At 47.2% G+C, this 19,903-nt stretch overlaps 1 protein-coding gene across 1 annotated transcript; it reads left to right on the forward strand.

The window, feature by feature from the left end:
• The first annotated feature begins 653 nt into the window (after positions 1–653).
• Positions 654–8,595, forward strand: LOC110295801 (tubulin alpha-3 chain). The gene is made up of 5 exons (XM_085839887.1): positions 654–749; positions 3,865–4,087; positions 4,342–4,490; positions 5,185–5,865; positions 8,216–8,595. The coding sequence occupies exons 1-5, from the start codon at positions 747–749 to the stop codon at positions 8,510–8,512; spliced, it is 1,353 nt and encodes a 450-aa protein (XP_085696013.1). The 5' UTR covers positions 654–746; the 3' UTR covers positions 8,513–8,595.
• Positions 8,596–19,903: the final 11,308 nt, after the last annotated feature.

The following is a 19,903-nucleotide window of genomic DNA, read 5'->3' on the forward strand; positions in this document are numbered from 1 at the left end:
ACATCTATAGCCCCAGCTCTGAGGTAGCCAGAGACAGAGTTTCAACTTCTGCCAGCCCGGGCTACAAGCCTTGGAGGCCAGCCAGGGCTGCATATCCAAATCCTTTCAAGACCTTCTCCCAGAGAAAATAACGTTGGAATAGGCAACTGCTCACACAGACTTCCAAAACAGCTCTGGGTCCCAATGCAAGACTTGGCAGATGCTCAGAAACTCAGGTCTCTGGAGAAGCACGGCCTGGTGGCCCTCCAGCGAGGGAGGCTGAACAGCTTTTCTGCCCCAGGTGAGGTAAGGCGGTGTGAGGTGAGGCGAAAGGATGATAGGCGAGGACAGAGGTACGGATGGTGTGCAGGGCTGCAAGGGCATCCCTCCATCGCGGATGCGCAAATAACATGCGCAGATAAGCAAGACCTGAGCGCCCCCGCTAAGTTGGATGTCCGGGACGCGCAGACACTCCCCCCCTTCCCCCCAGTCTTCAGACGCTCCTCAATGCTCGTCCCCCTCCAGCCACTCCAGAGCCTTCCCGCCAAAGTCACATCCAATCAGAAAGTGCCAGCACTGCAACTTGAGCCACATCCAATCATTAGTGGGATGTGGGGCCTAAGGCCGCCCCTAAGGTGCTCTGGACCAATGAGCCCCGGCCTGGACTCCACATCCGTCCTGGACTGTTGAGCGCGCAGACCGGAGGCGGTTGAGGACCAGTGGAGGAACGGCCGAGGCAGCATCTGAGCGGGTCTCCGGAGTTCAGCATGGTGAGAGTGGCCGGGGTGGTTGGCCTCGGGGCCTCTGGGGGAGTCAGCCCCACAGGAGGTTGACCTCCGTTTCCCCTGAGGCTAGGGCTTCCTCGCAACCCCAGCTCCTGTGAGGGTGGGCGATGGCAGAGCAGCCCAGGAGCCCGCAGTCTCCTCTGGACTCCTCACGGTGCAAGTGCGTGTGAGTGAGATGCTTGGCTTCTTAGCGCCTGTGAAGCTCCAGGATGCTGGGATGCAGTTCCAGCCCGGAGTCCCAGCCCTGCGGAGGCTGATGAAAGACGCGCAAGAGTTCGCGGCCAGCCTCAGCCTCGTGGGCCTCCAGCCTTAAGAAAAAAAGCAACAAAAGAGGGTGGCAGATAGGTTTCTGGAGAGGGAACTTTTGTTTTGTTTACTGGTACCAGTGGCCTTGAGTGCGAGAACCAGTGATGGCTTGGGTTCCAGAAGATCCTAGAAGCCACAAGGCTTTCTCTGGTCTAATGTTCGTCCACCTAGGAAAGTGAAAGTTGCTGAGTCCAAAGAGCCTGTGTTCGGGTCTCGAGCTCACTGTGATTGGAAAATGCCGTAGAGCCCCTGGTAGGCCTGCCCTCTGCCTCTGCTCTGTCAAGATCACAGGCTCCCAGCTCCGCCAAGCTTGCCAAAGAACTTTTATATAAGTTTTGTGGCTACTGCTGTTTTTCATATTTCATGGTTTATAAGTGGGATCCATTGTTGGTAGTTGGTATTAGAAAGTACATTTGAGGTGTGTGCTGATGCATGCCACAGTCCCAAGCAGGACATTTGGATTTCAAGATTAGTCTGAGTAAATTTGAAGCTAGCATGGACTACAAAAACTTGTCCCAAGGGAAGAATAAAATAAGGCTGACAACCTACTTTATTAGATATTTTTCTTTGAAATCACTGTGCATGTATGTCTGTGCAAAGTATGTGCTCCTGGCTGCAGTTTCCCAGAGAGGCCAGAAGAGGGTGTGGAAGACCCAGGAGGTGGAGTCAGGCCGTGGTGAGCCTGGTAACTGAGCCCTGATCCTCTGCAAGAGGGCTCTTCTCCCCGCCACACAAACTCTCCAGCCCCAGGCAGAGGACTTCTTAAATACTTGTGTTCACATACGATCTGGGTCTAAACAGCCAGAACTTGTCTTTGTTTCTGTGATGGGCTCTCATCATCTGAGCTGGTTACTGTCATGGACCCCCACACCGAGTTTGATCGTTATTTTTTTTCTTTTTTCTTGTTGAGGGGACCATGTCATCCCATTATTTTGTTCTCAGGGCACAGTCCTTGATATAGGCATGGGATTTGGCAACAGGCTCTATCTAGTTTGCTTTCTGTTCGTGCAATAAAACACTGACCAAATCAACTCCAGGCCGGATGTATTTGACTGCCGTTAGGAAACCTGACCAGGAACTGAAGACCATGGAGGACTCCTGCATACCGGCTTACTCAGCCGGCTTTCTTAACCAGCCCAGGCCTTACACTGCCCACTGTGGGTTGGGCCCACCCACGCGGGTCATTAATCAAGAAAATACCTACAGACATTCTTGTTCCCTCTCCCCACGTGACCAAACTAATTAGCACGATGTTTTTGCATACACTTTTTTCAAATTAACCCTCAGAAACTTAAATCACCTGCAAATTCAGTAAAATCTTACTATTTGCCTCAAAAAAAAAAATCTGCTTCATTGAAGAATCTTAGCGTTTTTTTTTTTCTTTTGGGGGGGGGGGGGACTGTTTACTTCTGAGACATAGAAACCTTGCTGAGCCTTAAGAACGAGATAAGGAAAAAAGATCGAGATAAGGGACTATATTTGCTTTATTTTTTATTACATTCGTTGGCATGAGTGCCTGCCAGTGGAGATCAGAAGACAGTGGCAGGAGTTGAGTCCCTGAAATAGGTATTTATAATTGCTGGGTTGGGTAGAATCAAAAATGTATAATTTATCCATGTAGGGCTCTAGGTTGGGTTTTGTGGCATACCGTATGCCTATAACCCTGGCACTCTGTATCCTGAGGCAGAAAGATTGCAGTTTCCAGGACAGCCAGCTCCTTACGTTTTAAATAAAATTTAAAATTGTCTTAAATTTTTTAAATGAAGAAAAAAATCAGGCTAATAGACCATCCCAATGCTTAACAGTGTCTGGGAATGCTGCATTCCTAGACCTGAATGGATGAGCGATTACCTAAGTAGAGTGTGGTGTCTTTGAGAAGGATATTAACTTATTAATATTAACAGATGTGTACATGAGCCAGCTTCCTGGTACCAGAGTGGGATGGAGAGCATTAAAAAGGTTAATCTAGATGGGCAAATAGAAGATACAGTGACTATCTAGATTGGCTTTGGCTGGGTGACCTGGCATCTATTGTGTCATCCTTATTGAATTATATCTTATCCTTTTGTCGGGCCACAGTTGAGGCCTGATAGATTTTTCTGAGAATTACTGTGACTGTCCCCACTGAGCTAGTTGTTGACACTGCATGGCTTCCAAGTCTCAAACTAACCATATTTTTAAGGAGTGGCAAACGTTTATGATCTGGGGCTGACTGCTACCTGGTTAGCCTGATGTGGTGGCTTACATCTGTAATCCTAGCACTTGAGCAGCTGAGGCAAGAGAATTGTGGCTAGTTTAAGGCTAGCCAATGTTAGTAAAACTATATACTAAAATAGGGTAAGTTTAGAGTAGGCAAGGTGTTTTATCTCTGTGTGCAAGTTTGTGTGTGTTTTGAGATAGGATTGGACTTGAATTCTACTTAATCTTTCTGAGTACTAGGATTATGGAGCTGCGTAACCATAGCTGGTGGCAGTCAGTTTTAACAGAGATAAAAGGAATGTCTAAGCATTGTCGTAAATAAGCCAGGCATGGTGGCGCACGCCTTTAATCCCAGCACTCAGGAGGCAGAGGCAGGCAGATTTCTGAATTTGAGGCCAGCCTGGTCTACAAAGTGAGTTCCAGGACAGCCAGGGCTATACAGAGAAACCCTGTCTCGAAAAACCAAAAAAAAAAAAAAAAAAAAAAAGCATTGTCGTAAATAAAGTTTGAAAATAGACGCTGAGGCACAGTACAGAATTGTATTTATATGTCATATAGTTTGAAGTGAATGAGTCATGTGTTTTCTGGTTTCCAGCGTGAGTGTATCTCTATCCACGTGGGGCAGGCAGGTGTCCAGATCGGCAATGCCTGCTGGGAACTGTACTGCCTTGAACATGGCATTCAACCTGACGGACAAATGCCAAGCGACAAAACCATTGGCGGCGGGGACGACTCATTCAACACATTCTTCAGTGAGACTGGAGCTGGCAAGCATGTGCCCAGGGCAGTGTTTGTGGACCTGGAGCCCACTGTGGTCGGTAGGTGCCTGGGCCCTGGGTGGAGGCTTTCCTGGGACAGTGGGGTGTCTCAGGCAAGCCCACTGAGATCTGTGCAGAGCAGGCAGGCTGAACACTAAAGGCTCGTAACTTTGTTGGGTAAGAAACTGAAAGAAAGGGTCGTAGGTGATGCGTGTGTAGCCAAAGACTAGGAGACACTGTTGACACACTCTGTGCGGAGGAATCGAATGGCCCTTGCCTGAAGGACTCACGGGACATATGGTCTCTTTCTCTAGATGAAGTGCGCACAGGAACCTACCGGCAGCTTTTCCACCCAGAGCAGCTGATCACTGGGAAGGAAGATGCAGCCAATAATTATGCCAGAGGCCACTACACCATTGGCAAAGAGATTGTCGACCTGGTCCTGGATCGAATCCGGAAGCTGGTAAGAGGATTGCAGAGGAGGCTTTATATGGTAGCTGTCCGGGTCAAGAGGGTCAGGGGTGGAGGTGGGGTCATTGTACTGGTTGGGGTTACTTTACCATTGCTGTGATAAAACACCAGGACATGCATCTTAGGGAGAAAAGGTTTGTTTGACTTATACGTCCACAATGTTGTTTATCATTGCAGTTAGTCAGGGAAGGAACTGATGCAGAGGCCATGAAGGGGCGCTGCTTACTGCCTTACTCCCTGGCGCTTGCTCAGCCTGCTTCCTTGCAGAATCTAGGACCACCAGCCCAGGGGTCATACCACTCACAAGGGTCTGGGCCCTCCCCACTATTCACTAATTAAGAAAATGCCCGACAGGCTTCCTACCGCCTGGTCCTATGGAGGCGTTTTCTTTAATAACGGGATCCCTCCTCTCAAACTTAAGCTGGTGTTAAGTTGACATAAAAGTATAAGGCACAGCCATCTTGGCAAATCTGTTAGAGTCAGGAATCTATCAAAAGTTTACCAAAATACCTTACTACAGACTCTGCTGAGATGCATCTACAAGTCATTGTGTTCAAACCCAGTGCGTCTGTATGGTAGACAGTCTGAATTTGCATCAGTTTGTAGAAATGGAAGTCCTGAATGCAGGGTGGAAGTCGGAATGTGGCTTTGTAGGCACTGGCTTATGTACTCTGGTTTTACCACAGGCCGATCTGTGCACGGGACTGCAGGGCTTCCTCATCTTCCACAGCTTTGGAGGTGGCACGGGGTCTGGGTTTGCATCTCTGCTGATGGAGCGGCTTTCAGTGGACTACGGCAAGAAGTCCAAGCTGGAGTTTGCCATCTACCCAGCCCCCCAGGTTTCTACAGCAGTGGTGGAGCCTTACAACTCCATCCTGACCACGCACACCACCCTGGAACATTCTGACTGTGCTTTCATGGTGGATAATGAAGCCATCTACGACATCTGCCGCAGGAACCTGGATATTGAACGTCCCACATACACCAACCTCAATCGTCTGATTGGGCAGATTGTGTCGTCCATCACAGCCTCCCTGAGGTTTGATGGCGCCCTGAATGTGGACTTAACAGAATTCCAGACCAACCTGGTGCCATACCCTCGCATCCACTTCCCACTGGCGACCTATGCCCCGGTCATCTCAGCTGAGAAGGCATACCATGAGCAGCTGTCAGTGGCAGAGATCACCAACGCTTGCTTCGAGCCAGCCAATCAGATGGTCAAGTGTGACCCTCGCCATGGCAAATACATGGCCTGCTGCATGTTGTACCGGGGGGATGTGGTTCCTAAAGATGTCAACGCGGCTATTGCCACCATCAAGACAAAGCGCACCATCCAATTTGTAGATTGGTGCCCGACTGGATTTAAGGTAGGATTGGGTGCTGGGACAGTTCTATCTGCCAGTAAGCAACAGACTGCCGTGGGGCCGCAGCTTTGGGCAAGCCCATGGCCCTTTCCACATCAGGCTCCAAAGAAAGCATGGGCAGTAAGCAATTGCTAAGTGGTGTGACACTTTTCTAATAACACTGGAAGCCCTTTTTCCTCAAACCAGCAATTAATTACCAAACCTTCTCAAAACATGGTTTCCATGTAGCTCTAGCTGTCCTGGAAATCACTCTGTAGACCAGGCAGGCTTCAAACTCAGACATCCCCCTGCCTCTGTCTCTGTCTCCTGAGTGTTAGGATTAAAGGTGTGCACAACTGTCAATGTCCAAACCTTATTTTTTTTTTCTCTTTGCTTTTTTTGCTTGCTTTTATGAGTGTGTGTGTGTGTGCGCGCGCACACGTGAGCATGCATGCACACCACATATGTGCTGATGGTATCTGTAGAGGCCCAAAGAGGGCACTGGATCTCTTGGAACTAAAGTTCCAGACAGTCTGAGCCACCATGTGGTTGCTGGGAATTGAACCCTGGTCCTCTAGGAAAGCAACCAGCGCTCTTAACAACTGAGCCATCTCTCCAGCCCCCAAATTTTACTTTTTTCTTTTTTCTTTTCTCTCTCTCTCTTTTTTTTAAAAGATTTTATTTATTTTATGTGAGTACACTGTCGCTGTCTTCAGACACACCAGAAGAGGGCATCAGATCCCATTACAGATGACTGTGAGCCACCACGTGGTTGCTGGGAATTGAACTCAGGATCTCTAGAAGAGCAGTCGGTGCTCTTAACCTCTGAACCATCTCTCCAGCCCCAAACATCATTTCTTAAACCATCAATCTACCAAACGTTATGCAGATGAGTTTTTCCTGGGAGCTCCCCCCCCCCCAAGATGAGGACTTCCGAGGGAGGGAGGGCGTGTCTGATAGCACATGCTCATTTGGAACGCTGTGCCTTGCCGGGTTTGCTCCCACTGAACCTGCATCTCTTCAGTAAAGAGCTGGTCTACAGGGAAGTACTAGTTAGGGGCTGCCCCTACAGAGAGGAGCCATATGACCCTGTCTGCCTCTTTGCACTAGGTTCCCTTTTGTCAGCATCAGTGAGGTTTATTCTTCTTTTACAACCATTTTCCGGGGCTACACTGGTTGCTGTGTTTAAAAATATGTTTGAGTTTTAGCTGGACAGTTATGTCACATGTCTCTAATCCCAGCACTAGAGCGAGTTCAAGATCACTCTTATTCATATTAATGAGTTTACAGACAGCTCTGGCTTTTAAAGTCATTCTTAGAGCCTTTAAGTCACTCACACACACACACACACACACACACACACACACACACACACACACAGAGAGAGAGAACAAAATATTAAACTATGGAAGATTGGAAAGTTGGATTCTCTGCCCCATAAGCTGCTTGTCCTTATAAATCAAGAGGCAGTCTCTGCGTATTCAAGCTATGTTGTGCCTTTTATACAGGTGATGTTGGTTGGCAGGCAAGCAAAGGGTACATGTTCCTCCTTGAAGTGGGGGTATATTGATCTGCGGAGGACCCCTTGTGTCTGTCCTTACCTGTTTCCAGCTCCAATCTGGCTGTGCTCCGAGCTGCTGCTCACAGCCATGTGTTCACCAGGGTGTACAAAGGTCACCACTGTAGCATCTTCACTTTGGCAGAGTTCACTGCTGCATAGGTGTTTTCTTTTCTTTTTTTTATTAGATATTTTCTTCATTTACATTTCAAAATGCTATCCCGAAAGTCCCCTATACCCTCCCCCCCCCGCACCATCCCCCCTGCTCCCCAACCCACCCACTCCTACTTCCTGGCCCTGGCATTCCCCTGTACTGGGGCATATGATCTTCGTAGGCCTCTCCTCCAATTGATGGCCACCTAGATCATCCTCTGCTACATATGCAGCTAGAGACACGAACTCTGGGGGTACTGGTTAGTTCATATTGTTGTTCCCCCTATAGGGTTGCAGACCCCTTCAGCTCCTTGGGTTCTTTCTTTAGCTCCTTCAATGGGGGCCCACATAGGTGTTTTCTATACATGAAGATTTCAGTCAGTTTTCTTTTAAGCATACAGTATACCTTGGATACAATTGTCATTTTGGACCTTTGTGAACTGTGTGAGTGTATGAAGATCCAGCATGTTGGATTCCAATTTGGCCTTTAGTGGTTTAAGTCCTTTACAATTTTTATACCTGTTGCTTTGTGTAGGTGATTATTCATTCCCAAAGCATGGTACGGGAATTTCTTTTAAGCAGGGACCACAGTTCCCAACTTGTAGTGGACTATCTCTTCTGAGATCATTATAAACTTGACTGTTTTTTCTCCTTCTCTGGCAGGTGGGTATTAACTACCAGCCTCCCACTGTGGTCCCTGGGGGAGACCTGGCCAAGGTGCAGAGGGCCGTGTGCATGCTGAGCAATACCACAGCCATCGCAGAGGCCTGGGCCCGCCTGGACCACAAATTTGACCTCATGTACGCCAAGCGGGCCTTTGTGCATTGGTACGTGGGAGAAGGCATGGAGGAAGGGGAGTTCTCCGAGGCCCGGGAGGACCTGGCAGCGCTGGAGAAGGATTATGAAGAGGTGGGCGTGGATTCCGTGGAAGCAGAGGCAGAAGAAGGGGAGGAGTACTGAGCTCATGGGTCTGGCTGGCAGCCGTCCATTTATGTCTTCCCCACCATTGGAAATAAAGGATATATTATTAAAATTTCTAGACTGAGGCATTTCCTCTCTAGTGTGTTGTACTTCCTAACAAAATTCCTTTCTAGATACCTGCTTTTTCCAAGTAATTTTCTCTGCAGAAAACATGTTTTTTCCTAAGAAATGATAAACAGCTCTTTATGTTCAGTTTTAAATTCTACCTAGGGACATTAGGATAAAGTACTGATTGATGGCACAGAAATGGCTTTACAAAGTCTTGGGCTGCTGGGGAGGGGGTCCCCAGGTCTCAGCTGGGGCTGTAGAAGCTCTCTCTGTGTCTGATGCTTGGTTTCCACGGGCATCACACGGGCCCGTGTTATACTTCAGTCACCCTCTATCAGGTCCTGGTGTAGAATTAAGTGTTGAGCACTGGTCTTAAGATGTAGGTTCTTTGAGCAGAAACCATGAGTTGTTAGTGATGGGCCTTTTCCAGTCAGAGGCTGCCCAGGGCCTTATCTCAGCATAGAAGATTATGGTTCTGGTACCCCACCATATAAATCCACACACAGTCACTCCATCCTAGTCAGCCAATATCTGGGTGCCCAAATGAGCCACGCATATGAAAGCATGAATCTTCCAGAATGGCTGGTGCTTTCTTCAGGTCAACATGAAACTTGTCTGAGGGGTCCAGGTAGTCCTGAGCACAGCTGAAGGCCCAGCATCTCCAGGGTTGGGCCTCAGTTTCCTCTGTACTCAAGCTGGTAGTGCTTATCTGAAAGGTCTGAGGAGGTCCACCTTCCCTCTTTAACAGCACAGGTTTGTGCCTCTGCAGACTTCCCAAGGAAGAACCCAAGGTGTGGCTCTTGGCTGGCCGGCAGGCAGAGGCCAGGGCTTGTGGGGCACATCAGTAGAGGACATCTACTGAGCACTTTGAGAGCTGCTTTAAATAGATGGGCACCCAAGCAGGTAGAGGATGGCAGCTCCCTATCCTGATGGAGAAGCCCTTGATCAGGCAGTAAGAGCCAAGGGTGCTCATCTCGCTTCTCACTGCCCATGTCACAAGAGAGAGCCTTCTAGGCGGGGACAGACAGTGTTCAGCATCCAATCGCTGAGTCAGTCCTAATTAAACCTGGCTTCAGGCACGAAGTATCCCAGCTCTGAGGCCTGGAGTTTGGGTCCAGTCAGAGCAAGAGAATACAGGAGGAGCTGGGTGATCTGCCCAGCCTGGCCTTAAACTCTAGGTCCTGCCGCTTCTAAGCGCTGGGATTATAGGTGTGAACCACCCGGCCAGTATAAACTGACACTTTAAAAAACCACAAGCTTTGAGGCTCATCCTTCCTCACACCATGGGTAATCGGGGCTTTTCCACCTACTTCAAAGTCCCCAGCCCTCACTCTAAGGCTGCTCAAAATTTATGTGTGTGTGTAACAGAACACTGGTTTCTACCCCGGTTTTGCTGCTCTCAGTGAAGGCCCAGCTCCGCCCACCTTTCTGTGTTACTCCACTCAGATGCTCTCTCTATCTTCTGGGCAATCAGGTGCGCTTTCTCATTGAAGGCTGTGGTGGTTTGAATATACCTGGCCCAGGGAGTGCCATTATTAGGTGGTGTGGCCTCATTGGAGGAAGTCTGTCACTGTGGGGGTGGGCTTTGAGAGCTTCCTCCTAGCTGGCTGAGGATGCCAGTCTCCTGTTTGCCTTCAGAACAAGATGTAGAACTCTCAGCTCCTCCTACCATGCTTCCCTCCGTGATGATAATGGACCGAACCTCAGAACCAGTAAGCCAGTTCCAGTGAAATGCTGTCCTTTGTAAAAGTTGCTTCAGTCATGGTGTCTCTGTACCGCAATGGAAACCCTAACTAAGACAGAAGTATTATCCAGGATGAACGGACATTTCCTTTCCACACTGAGCAGAGGAGCCCTCGAAGGGCCGGGTACTCAGTGGGTACCTAGTCAATACCACTCTTTCCCTTTCCGGGGGGCGACAGCAACACTTTGCTCCATGGAGCCATGATGTGGAGCTGAGGCAAAGGGATAACCCTATTCACACATCACCCAAAATGACCCAGGTGTTGCTCTCGGGCCTCGGAGCTCAGTCGTACCCTTTCTCTCTTCCCCTCATCCACTTCTTTTTCACCTTAATGAAAATTAAAAGGTTTTGGGTTTTTTTTTTTTTTTAAGGACTCAGTTTGAATTGTACCTGCTTCCTGAGTTTTAAACAACAGTAATAATTTTGATGACTAAAGAAAAATCACAAGGTTAATACAAGGTTTAGTTAAGAAAATAATAGAAAGCCGGGCATGGTAGCACACACCTTTAATCCCAGCGCTCAGGAGGCAGAGGCAGATGAATTTCTGAGTTCAAGGCCAGCCTGGTCTACAAAGTGAGTTCTAGGACAGCCGGAGTTATACAGAGAAACCCTGTCTTGGAAAAAAAAGAAAGAAAGAAAGAAAGAAAAGAAAAGAAAAGAAAAGAAAAGAAAAGAAAAGAAAAGAAAAGAAAAGAAAAGAAAAGAAAAGAAAAGAAAAGAAAAGAAAAGAAAAGAAAAAGAAAAGAAGGAAAATAATAGAAGCCAGGGAGTGGTGGCACATACCTTTAATCCCAACACTTGGCAGGTGGATTTCTGAGTTCAAGACCAGCCTGGTCTACAGATGAGTTCCAGGACAGCCAAGGCTATACAGAGAAACCCTGTCTCAAAGCAAAACAAAAAAACAGAAAAAAAAATAATAATAGAGATGAATGTGGAGAGGTGACTTAGGGAAGGGTTTCCATGGTGACTGCTATGTGGTCCCTCTCACGTCCATTCTCCTCCACAAAAAGAGCTGTTACATCCCGAATCAGAAAAATTACTGAGAAAATTCAGAGTCAGCTGTGGAAAATACATATGGCAATGGAGTTGAAAAACCAATGAAAATGCTGAGTTATAAGCAAGGAGGCAGCCCCTGTCTTAGGAAGGACAAGAGACTGAAAAGTAATTAGAACAAAAACGGGGCCCTCATGGGGAGAGTCGGAATTGAGAGTGGACTGGAGACTGCCTGTATCAGGGGAGGAGGATGGACAGAGGGGAGGACCAGAAAGGTCAAAGGACAGATGTGAGAACGATCCTGAAGGAAACTGGGTGTAAAGGCAACACAGAGATGCCGTGGAAACGTCTGGAAAAGAACAGAGTCCTTTTGACAACACAGCCCTTGCAGAACTAGGCTCCTCATGTGGGGAGTCCGCCAGGCTCCTCTGGAGCCAGCAGCACCTCACCTAGCTACAGGGGCTCAGGGAGGACTCCTTGGGACCCCTGTAGCAGCTGCCTTTCACTATTAATATCCAATCTTTCTTTACAGCTAAGTGTTGAGATCCACGTAGCTTAACAAAGTAGCTCGTGTGAGGATGAGTCTGAATAGGTACATTCATAATTTAGGAAATGATACCTGACAGGATGAACTCAAGACAAGAAAGATGCGTCCATGCGTGAAAGATGGTGGGAGTGGCTAACGGGGAGGAGAGTGTGCAGGAGCCACTTTATGGGATATTAAAATGATATGATTTGCCTAGCTGCTTGCTGTTGGATACTTTTGTTTGCAGAAAACTTTAGGACACAGGTATTACAGTGAGCGTGCAGAAATCCAGACGGCCGTCGTTCTCACGGCTCAAGAGGTTCCAAGACTGAGCATGGTTTAAGGTAACAGAACTGTGACATTCCAGAGTATTCCAGGTCTTCTGTTCCTTGCACACCTGAGTTCGTTACTTTTTCTGATGCTGCTACAAAACACTTGGCAAGGGCTGGAGACATGGGCTCAGTGGTTAGGAGCACCCTGACTGCTCTTCCAGAGGTCCTGAGTTCAAATCCCAGCAACCACATGGTGGCTTACAACCATCTGTAATGAGATCTGGTGCCCTCTTCTGGTGTGTCTGAAGACAGCTGCAGCATACTTACATATAATATATAAATAAATAAATCTTTAAAAGAAGAAAAAACTTGGCAAAACCCATTTTAGGAATGATGGATTTATGCTGGCTCACAGTCGCAGCTACAGTCCACCGCACAGAGGCATCATGGCGGCAGCGGCGGGTATCTGGCCTCACTTCATTCACAGCCACAAGCAGAGAGGAGGAACGCTGTGCTCAGCCCATTTGCTTTCCTAAATCTTAGTTTTTAAAGATTTATTTTTAGGGGGCTGATGAGATGACTCAGCGGTTAAGAGCACTGGCTGCTCTTCCTAAGGTCCTGAGTTCAACTCCCAGCAACCACAAGGTGGCTCACAACCATCTATAAGGGGATCTCATGCCCTCTTCTGGCCTACAGATGTATATGCAGCAGAGCACTCTAAACAAACAAAAATATAAAAGATTTATTTGTAATTGTATGTATTCATAGAGGGTGTACGTGACCCCTACACACGCATGTGTGTGTGTGCCCAAGGATGCTAGGAGACATCAGAGTTCCTGGAGTTCGAGGTACAGATGGCTGGAAGCAGCTTGCATGAGCAGTGGGGATCAAACCCAGGTCTCCTGAAGGCAGTGAATACACCCAACCACTGAAGCTCCTTTGCAGCCTCTCACTCTCTCCTTTTCATTCAGTCAGGGACCCCAGCCTGTAATGATACTGTCCACATTGAAGGTAGGTCTTTCTATCTCGATTAAACACATCTAGATATCCCTCACAGACATGACCTGAGATCTGCTTCCATCGTGATTCCAGGGTCCTTCAAGCTGACAAAATTACCCAACACAACACCTTTTATAGAAAGGTTCCCTGAAACACACTGTCGGCATCAACCAGAGAAAGGGAGTCGTTTTCATCAGAGTTTCCTCTGCTAAGGGAAAATCTTCAGAGTCCTCACTGAGACTTTGGGGCCAGGTTTAAATCAGTGATGTTCACTCCCAGTGTGAGCGTTATTCTAACATCACCAAAAGCATAACCCCGGAAACTCAGAGGCAAAAAGAGTGTCGCTTCAGAATGTAGTTATTCAGAATGTAATTATGATGTTGCTATCATCATTCACTTAGCTAACAATCTTAATTAGGCCAGTCTCCAATATGAATACATTTTAGCCAGCTGGAGAGATGGCTGAGCAGTTGAGAGCACTGTTACTCTTACAGAGGACCCAGCTCCAATTCTCAGCATCCACGTGGTGGCTCTCAGGAAGCCACAGCCCCAGTTCCAGGGGACCTGACGCCTTCTTTCAGCCTCCTCTGGCACAGGTGGCACATACATCCATATATGTAAACGAAATATTTAACATACACATACAAAACATTAAGTAATATCTTTTTGAGACAAGGTCTGTCTGAGACAGGTAGCCCTGGCTGTCCTAGAATTCACTGTGTGGACCAGGATGACCTCAAACTCAGAAATCTACCTGCCTCTTGCTTGCATCAGACACTGAGAAACTGACAGGAGCAGAGACCTAGAACGGAGGATGTCAAACTGCGTGGGTGGGTGGTGGTGGCGCACGCCTTTCATCCATCACTCAGGAGGCAGAGGCAGGCGGATCACTGAGTTCTAGACCAGACTCTGGTCTACAGAGTGAGTTCCAGGACAATCAGGAACCCTGACTCGAAAAACAAAACAAACAAAAACAAAACCAAAAAACATATGGGTTCTGGTCCCCAGAGACCACTAGCTCCCCCAACCCTAAGCGGCAGTGTTCCGTTGTGTAATTTTCTAAACAAAACCCCAACATCGGTCTTAAGCTGCTCAAAAGGACCCCTGACCTCTGCCCTCCCCCAACAAAAACCCACCCTAAGAACCACGGGCCTAGAGTCTAGGCTAGAAGAGACCAGAAGGAAGATCGAGTAGGGCCCTGGTCAGTTCTTCTGAGCTCATTACAGACAGCACAGACAGGTATCTTTTAGACCAAAGGCTCTGCCCCCATCGGTGGCCTTTCCTCCACGTTAGGGATGTCACCCTCAGACTTTGACCACCCTGCAGACAAGCTAAGCCCTGAGAGACCTGGTTCAGAGGACTGAACCCAGAGACTCACATTCTTTTCCATTGAGTTACACCCCTAAGCCCTTTGCCTTTCCATTTTAACAATGACCTTGGAGACAGTAGGATTCCAGAGAGGGAAGGAGAAACTGGAAACTCAAAACCAATATTCCGCCACAAGAGGGCCCCCGAAGCCCAGGCACCAGGGACATGCTTCCTCCTGGTTCCCTTCAAATCACGTGGAAGAAGAGTGTCTGTAAACCGAGGCTCCGCGCCAAGGGAGGCAGAGCTTGAAGCTCCAGGTTATGCAACTGACCCACAAGGCCCCTGTTCCTCTTAGACTTTGTCACCACAGGCGTCCCTCCTTCCTGGGGAGCATCTCCACCCCGGATGTGTCAGCTCCTGGTTGGCCCTGGGAGAACGAAACAGACTTAGTCTCCATTCCCAGGGCTATTCTAGAACTCCCCACAAGTTCTGTCCATCCCGTCCCGTCCCGTCCAATCCCCTTCCCCCGCCGCCGCTTCTGCTCAGAGTCATTAGTGTAATTTCAGCGTTTGGAGTGGTCTTTCAGAAGTTTGCAGGTACCTAAGAGGCGCCAACAGATCTAAACTCGTCATGAGTGCGGACTTAGTGTAGTTTAAAGCCTTAAGGAGTTCTATGTACTAAATTTTCAAGACTCACTGTGCTGGTTGGGTATTATCAAGCAGACATAAGCCCAGGCATATATGGGAAGAGGGACTTTTACTTGGGGGAGGCGGGGGGGGGGAGGTTGGTCTGTGGAGTACTGTCTTGATTAATGACTGATGTGGGGGACCCCAGCTCCCTGAGGCTAGGCCAACCCAGCACACATGGTCCTAAATTGTATAGGAAAGCACTATAAGCAGGCCATACGGAACTGGTCAGTGAGCATGGTCTCTGCTTCAGTTCCTGCCTTGACCTCCCTCTGTGATGGATTTATAGGATGGACGCTGAAATAAACCCTTTCCTCCCCATGTGGAGTTCGGCTGTGGTGTTTTATCACAGCCACAGACCCTAAGCCCCTCGCGTACATGAGCCCAAGCCTGGGATTGAGGGCTCACCCCTCTGACAAGGAGAGCACCCAGGCTTCCTGCCGTGATAACTGTAGATTACATCATCCTGTGAAAGTGTCCTTAGTGGGCAGAGGTTCCTTATTTAACATTGGGGAAAACTGGATCTCTCTTAGCTTCATACCATCTCAAGGAAGATAAGACCATGTTTCCCGGAATTTCCTCCTCTTATGATTCTGGGTTAGGGTTGGCCACAAGAGACATGTGCAGAACCATTGGGAGGTAGAAAACAGGCTGGAACCAGTGGCCACGCTGCTCTGAAGGCACAGAGGATGCCGGGTTCCTTCTAACTAACTACTGGCTGACCATGAAGCAAGCACAAGCAAGCCAGACCTGTATCTCTTCCAGCCCCCAGTCACATGTCCTTACCTCAGACGCTCCTGGGCCACAGGGCGAGTAGTTCCCTGGTAAAGAGGGCTGGGTCCTCCACAGACAACTTACCTTATCAGAGTTGGGGGTGCTGAGGAACAAGTTACAACTGGTTCCTGATTTTCTCCGCTTCACACCCAGTGAGCGGTTCTCCTCCCCTGACCTGCAGTGATTCTCAGGCTCAGCACAGACCCAAGCAGAGGTCCCATCCCTCCTGGGCCCCTTGCAAGATTACATAAGATCTAAAGCAAGCTTCAGAAGTAAAACAACTCACGCTAGACTCCGACCCTGGGTCACTGGAACCACGGGTGTGTTTGTTAAAGTTTTTGCAAAGGTTTTATAAAGTATTTGACCTGGAGAGCTATAGATTTGCCTGGTCGAACTTTTAAAATGTGTAATTTTAAAGATATAATCCTTTCAATTGGCGATTGTGCTGGCTAGTTTTATGTCACCTTGACACAATCCATTGGAAAACAGGATCCCTGGGCTGGTGGTCCTGGGTCCTATAAGGAAGCAGACTGAGCAAGCCATGCTGAGCAAGACAGTAAGCAACACCCCTCCACAGCATCTAAAATTCCAGAGTTAAAACAAATAAACACTAATGCACGGATTGGAACACAGGATCCATCTTTCTGCTGCATCCAAGAAATATGCCTCACATAGGATAAAAGGTAGGAAAAATATTCCACACAAATGGAACCAAGAAGCAAGCTATTTTAATATCTGACTAATTAGACATTGAACCACAACTAATTAGAAAAGATAGGAAAGGACCCTACCTAGTCATTAAAAAAAATGCACCCAGAGTATATTAAAAATTTAAACATTATGCATCAAAAATGTCATCCAATTAGATACAAGAAACAATGCTATAGCCAAGATAACATATCACCCTAGCATAGTAAGAGTGAATGACATTACCAGCTTCTACCATTAGACAGACCTGTTATCTCAAGGCAAAAACTAAACAGAGAAATACTGAGGTTAAATAACTCAAATGGACTTAACAGACATCTATAGAACATACCACATAAACACTAAAACATTTACTATTTTCTCAGCATCCAATAGAAGTTTCTTCAAAATTAACCACATCTTAGGACACAAATCAAGTCTCAACAGGTATAAGAACATTAAAATAATACCTTAAGGGCTGGAGAGATGGCTCAGGGGTTAAGAGCACTGACTGTTCTTCCAGAGGTCCTGAGTTCAATTCCCAGCAACCACATGGAGGCTCACAACCATCTATAATTGGGATCCAATGCCCTGTTCTGGTGTGTCTGAAGACAGCTATAGCGTACTCATATAAATACAATAAATAAATCTTTTAAAACAATACCCTAAGTCCTGCCTGTCTCCCTCGGATGAAAGCTGGATACCAGTAAACAGACATGGCAGAAAGCATGCAAACACATGGAATCTAAACAGCTCATAACTGGTTAAAAGGAGACTGCATGGGGGCAAAAGTCAGGGAGAAAGGTGACACCTCGCTGAGCTGAGCGAAGTTCAAACACAATGACCTCAAGTGTATGCCCCACCCTGAAGGCACTTCTAAGAGGCATGTTTGTGGTGCGAAGTGCTTCATCAATACATGGGTGTGATGTCATTTTAATAACTCAATAGCACATTTGAAAGTTCAAGAAAACTAAAATGGACCACGCCTGCAAAGAGAAGGCAGGAGGAAATCTTCAAAGTCCGGGCAAAAATAAACAAAACAGAAGCAAACAAACCAGAAACAACAAAGTCTCTATGACTCTCTGAGAAATTTCAATCAGTTTAACAAACATTTGGCCAAATTAACTTTTTTAAAAATAGAGAATAAAGATGTTAATTACTAAAATTAGAGATGAAAATGGAGATACAATGGAGGGAGCCTCGATTTGGAAACTGACTCCATAAGATCCAGCTGTAAGGGCTGGAGAGACACAGCTCACCTGCTAAGAGCACTGACTGCTCTTCCAGAGGTCATGAGCTCAATTCCCAGCAACCACATGGTGGCTCACAACCATCTGTAATGGGATCCGATGCCCTCCTCTGATGTGTCTGAAGACAGTGACAGTGTACTCACATACATAAAATAATTTTTTTCAAAAATCCAGCTGTAAGGCATTGATTGATTGATTGATTGATTGATTGACTGATGTCCCAAGTGTTGTGCCCCCGACCAGCCCCCTCCAATTACTAATTGATGGGGAGGACCCAGCCCACTGTGGGTGTTGCCATCCCTGGGCTGGTACCCCTGGGTTCTGTAAGAAAGCAGGCTGAGCAAGCCAGTAAGCAGCACCCCTCCATAGCCTCTGTATCAGCTCCTGCCTCCAGGATGCTGCTCTGCTTGAGTTCCTGTCCTGCCTTCCTTCAGCGATGGACTATTATATAGAAGTCAAATAAACCCTCTCCTCCCTAAGTTACTTTTGGTCATGCTGTTCCATCACAGTAATATTAACCCAAACTAGGACTGTGATTCTAGGTGAGGATGTGTACACGCTGACTGCAAACAATGATAATACTTCAAAGAATCATGATGACGACATGTAAACCTTTGTTAGACTTACAAGAAGTGTTGAAGTAGTTAGGGAGTTTATTCTCACTGGAGTTAGATGTCCGACTAATGGTAATATACTCTTATAATACCAGCATTCAGGAGGCTGAAGCAGGAAGATCAGGTGTTCATAGACAGCCTAGGCTGCCCAGTAAGTTGAAACGATGTCTAAAGAGACACTGCCCTGTCATGCATCGAAACGCTTTAAGAGAAAATCAAATATATTGGATGTTAAATTTAGATGAGAGATTTAAAATATTTAAGAGACTCCAATGGACTATATTTATAGTGGAGCTTACACTGTTCAAGCTGAGTTAATAAAATTTTAATTTTAAAAGGACAAATGGGAGTGAAGCATAGTGGGAAGTTATGGAACCAACCAGGGCTACATAGTGAGACCCTGTCTCAAACAAGAACAAAAGAAAAGAAAGATGGGTCTGCAGAAATGGCTCGGTGTTTATCTATGCAAGGTGTTACACAGCCATCTGAGGGCTGAGTTTGAATCGCCAGCACGCACATATGTAGAGCTTCATAATAAAATAACAAAATGCGTAATTTGAACTTAAAAGGCATAAAGAACAGTAGAATGTTTAATTGATGAACAATAATCTATTCTTTGTCTACAATGTCAGAAATTACTCCCAGACCATTTTTCTCTACTCTCTAATCCTGAACTATACAAACAGCTGGGCGTGGTGGTGTGAATCTGTAGTCTCAGGGCTTGGGAGGAGGAGGCAGGAAGACGAGGGTCTGGGCAGTAAGTACTAAGTCATTGGACTACACAGAGAGCCCTTGTCTTAAAAAATAAAAAGGATGAAAATGCCCATCCTGGTCTAACTTGTAGGTGAAAGAGAAGAATCAGTTATCCAGTTTTGACATGGGCAAAGCATGAATAAACAGCTCTCCAGTCAGTAAGTACAGGCAAAAGGCATGTGACAAAATGTGACAGTAGCGGGGCATGGTGTCACATACCTGAAGTGTCAGCACTTGGGCTATCCTCAGAGGTCAGCCTAGGTTACCTCAAAAACGTTAGAAAAGAAAAAGAGAAAAGAAATATGACCACAGCCCATGCTCACTAAAGGAGTTCCTGTCCCTTCAGAAAGGACGAGCCCAAATCCTACAGGAGTGAAGGGTCAGGACATCGAGAGGGAACAAGAGCTCTGTAAACCCAAACTTACACTTCTGCTCAAACTCTCCCAGGCCAGGGAGCCCTCAGAAGCGAAGGCAGTGTGGGAATGATTAGTCAGACACGTTTCCCTTTGTGTCACAGAATCTAACTTGCCATCTATGACTTCAGAGCAGTTACGTGACAGCAGCAGCACACGGTGTCATAGCAACACACCTACACGTCCTGCTGCTATCTTCCTGCCCGCAGAGAAAACAGCTGCCTTCTTCAAAAGTCAACACAGCCAGGCACTGTGCCGCCCACCTGCCACCTCCAGCACTTGGGAGGAAGACACGTGGAGTCA

The sequence above is a fragment of the Mus caroli genome, unplaced genomic scaffold (assembly GCF_978045245.1).
Source record: "Mus caroli unplaced genomic scaffold, Mus_caroli_1 scaffold_7, whole genome shotgun sequence".
In the NCBI taxonomy this organism is placed as follows: domain Eukaryota; kingdom Metazoa; phylum Chordata; class Mammalia; order Rodentia; family Muridae; genus Mus; species Mus caroli.

Bases quoted from the DNA above. Each gene is read 5' to 3' on its own strand.
- LOC110295801 (XM_085839887.1), top strand. The intron at 4,491-5,184 runs GTAAGAGGATTG...GTTTTACCACAG, and splicing joins TGGATCGAATCCGGAAGCTG to GCCGATCTGTGCACGGGACT. The intron at 5,866-8,215 runs GTAGGATTGGGT...CTTCTCTGGCAG, and splicing joins GGTGCCCGACTGGATTTAAG to GTGGGTATTAACTACCAGCC.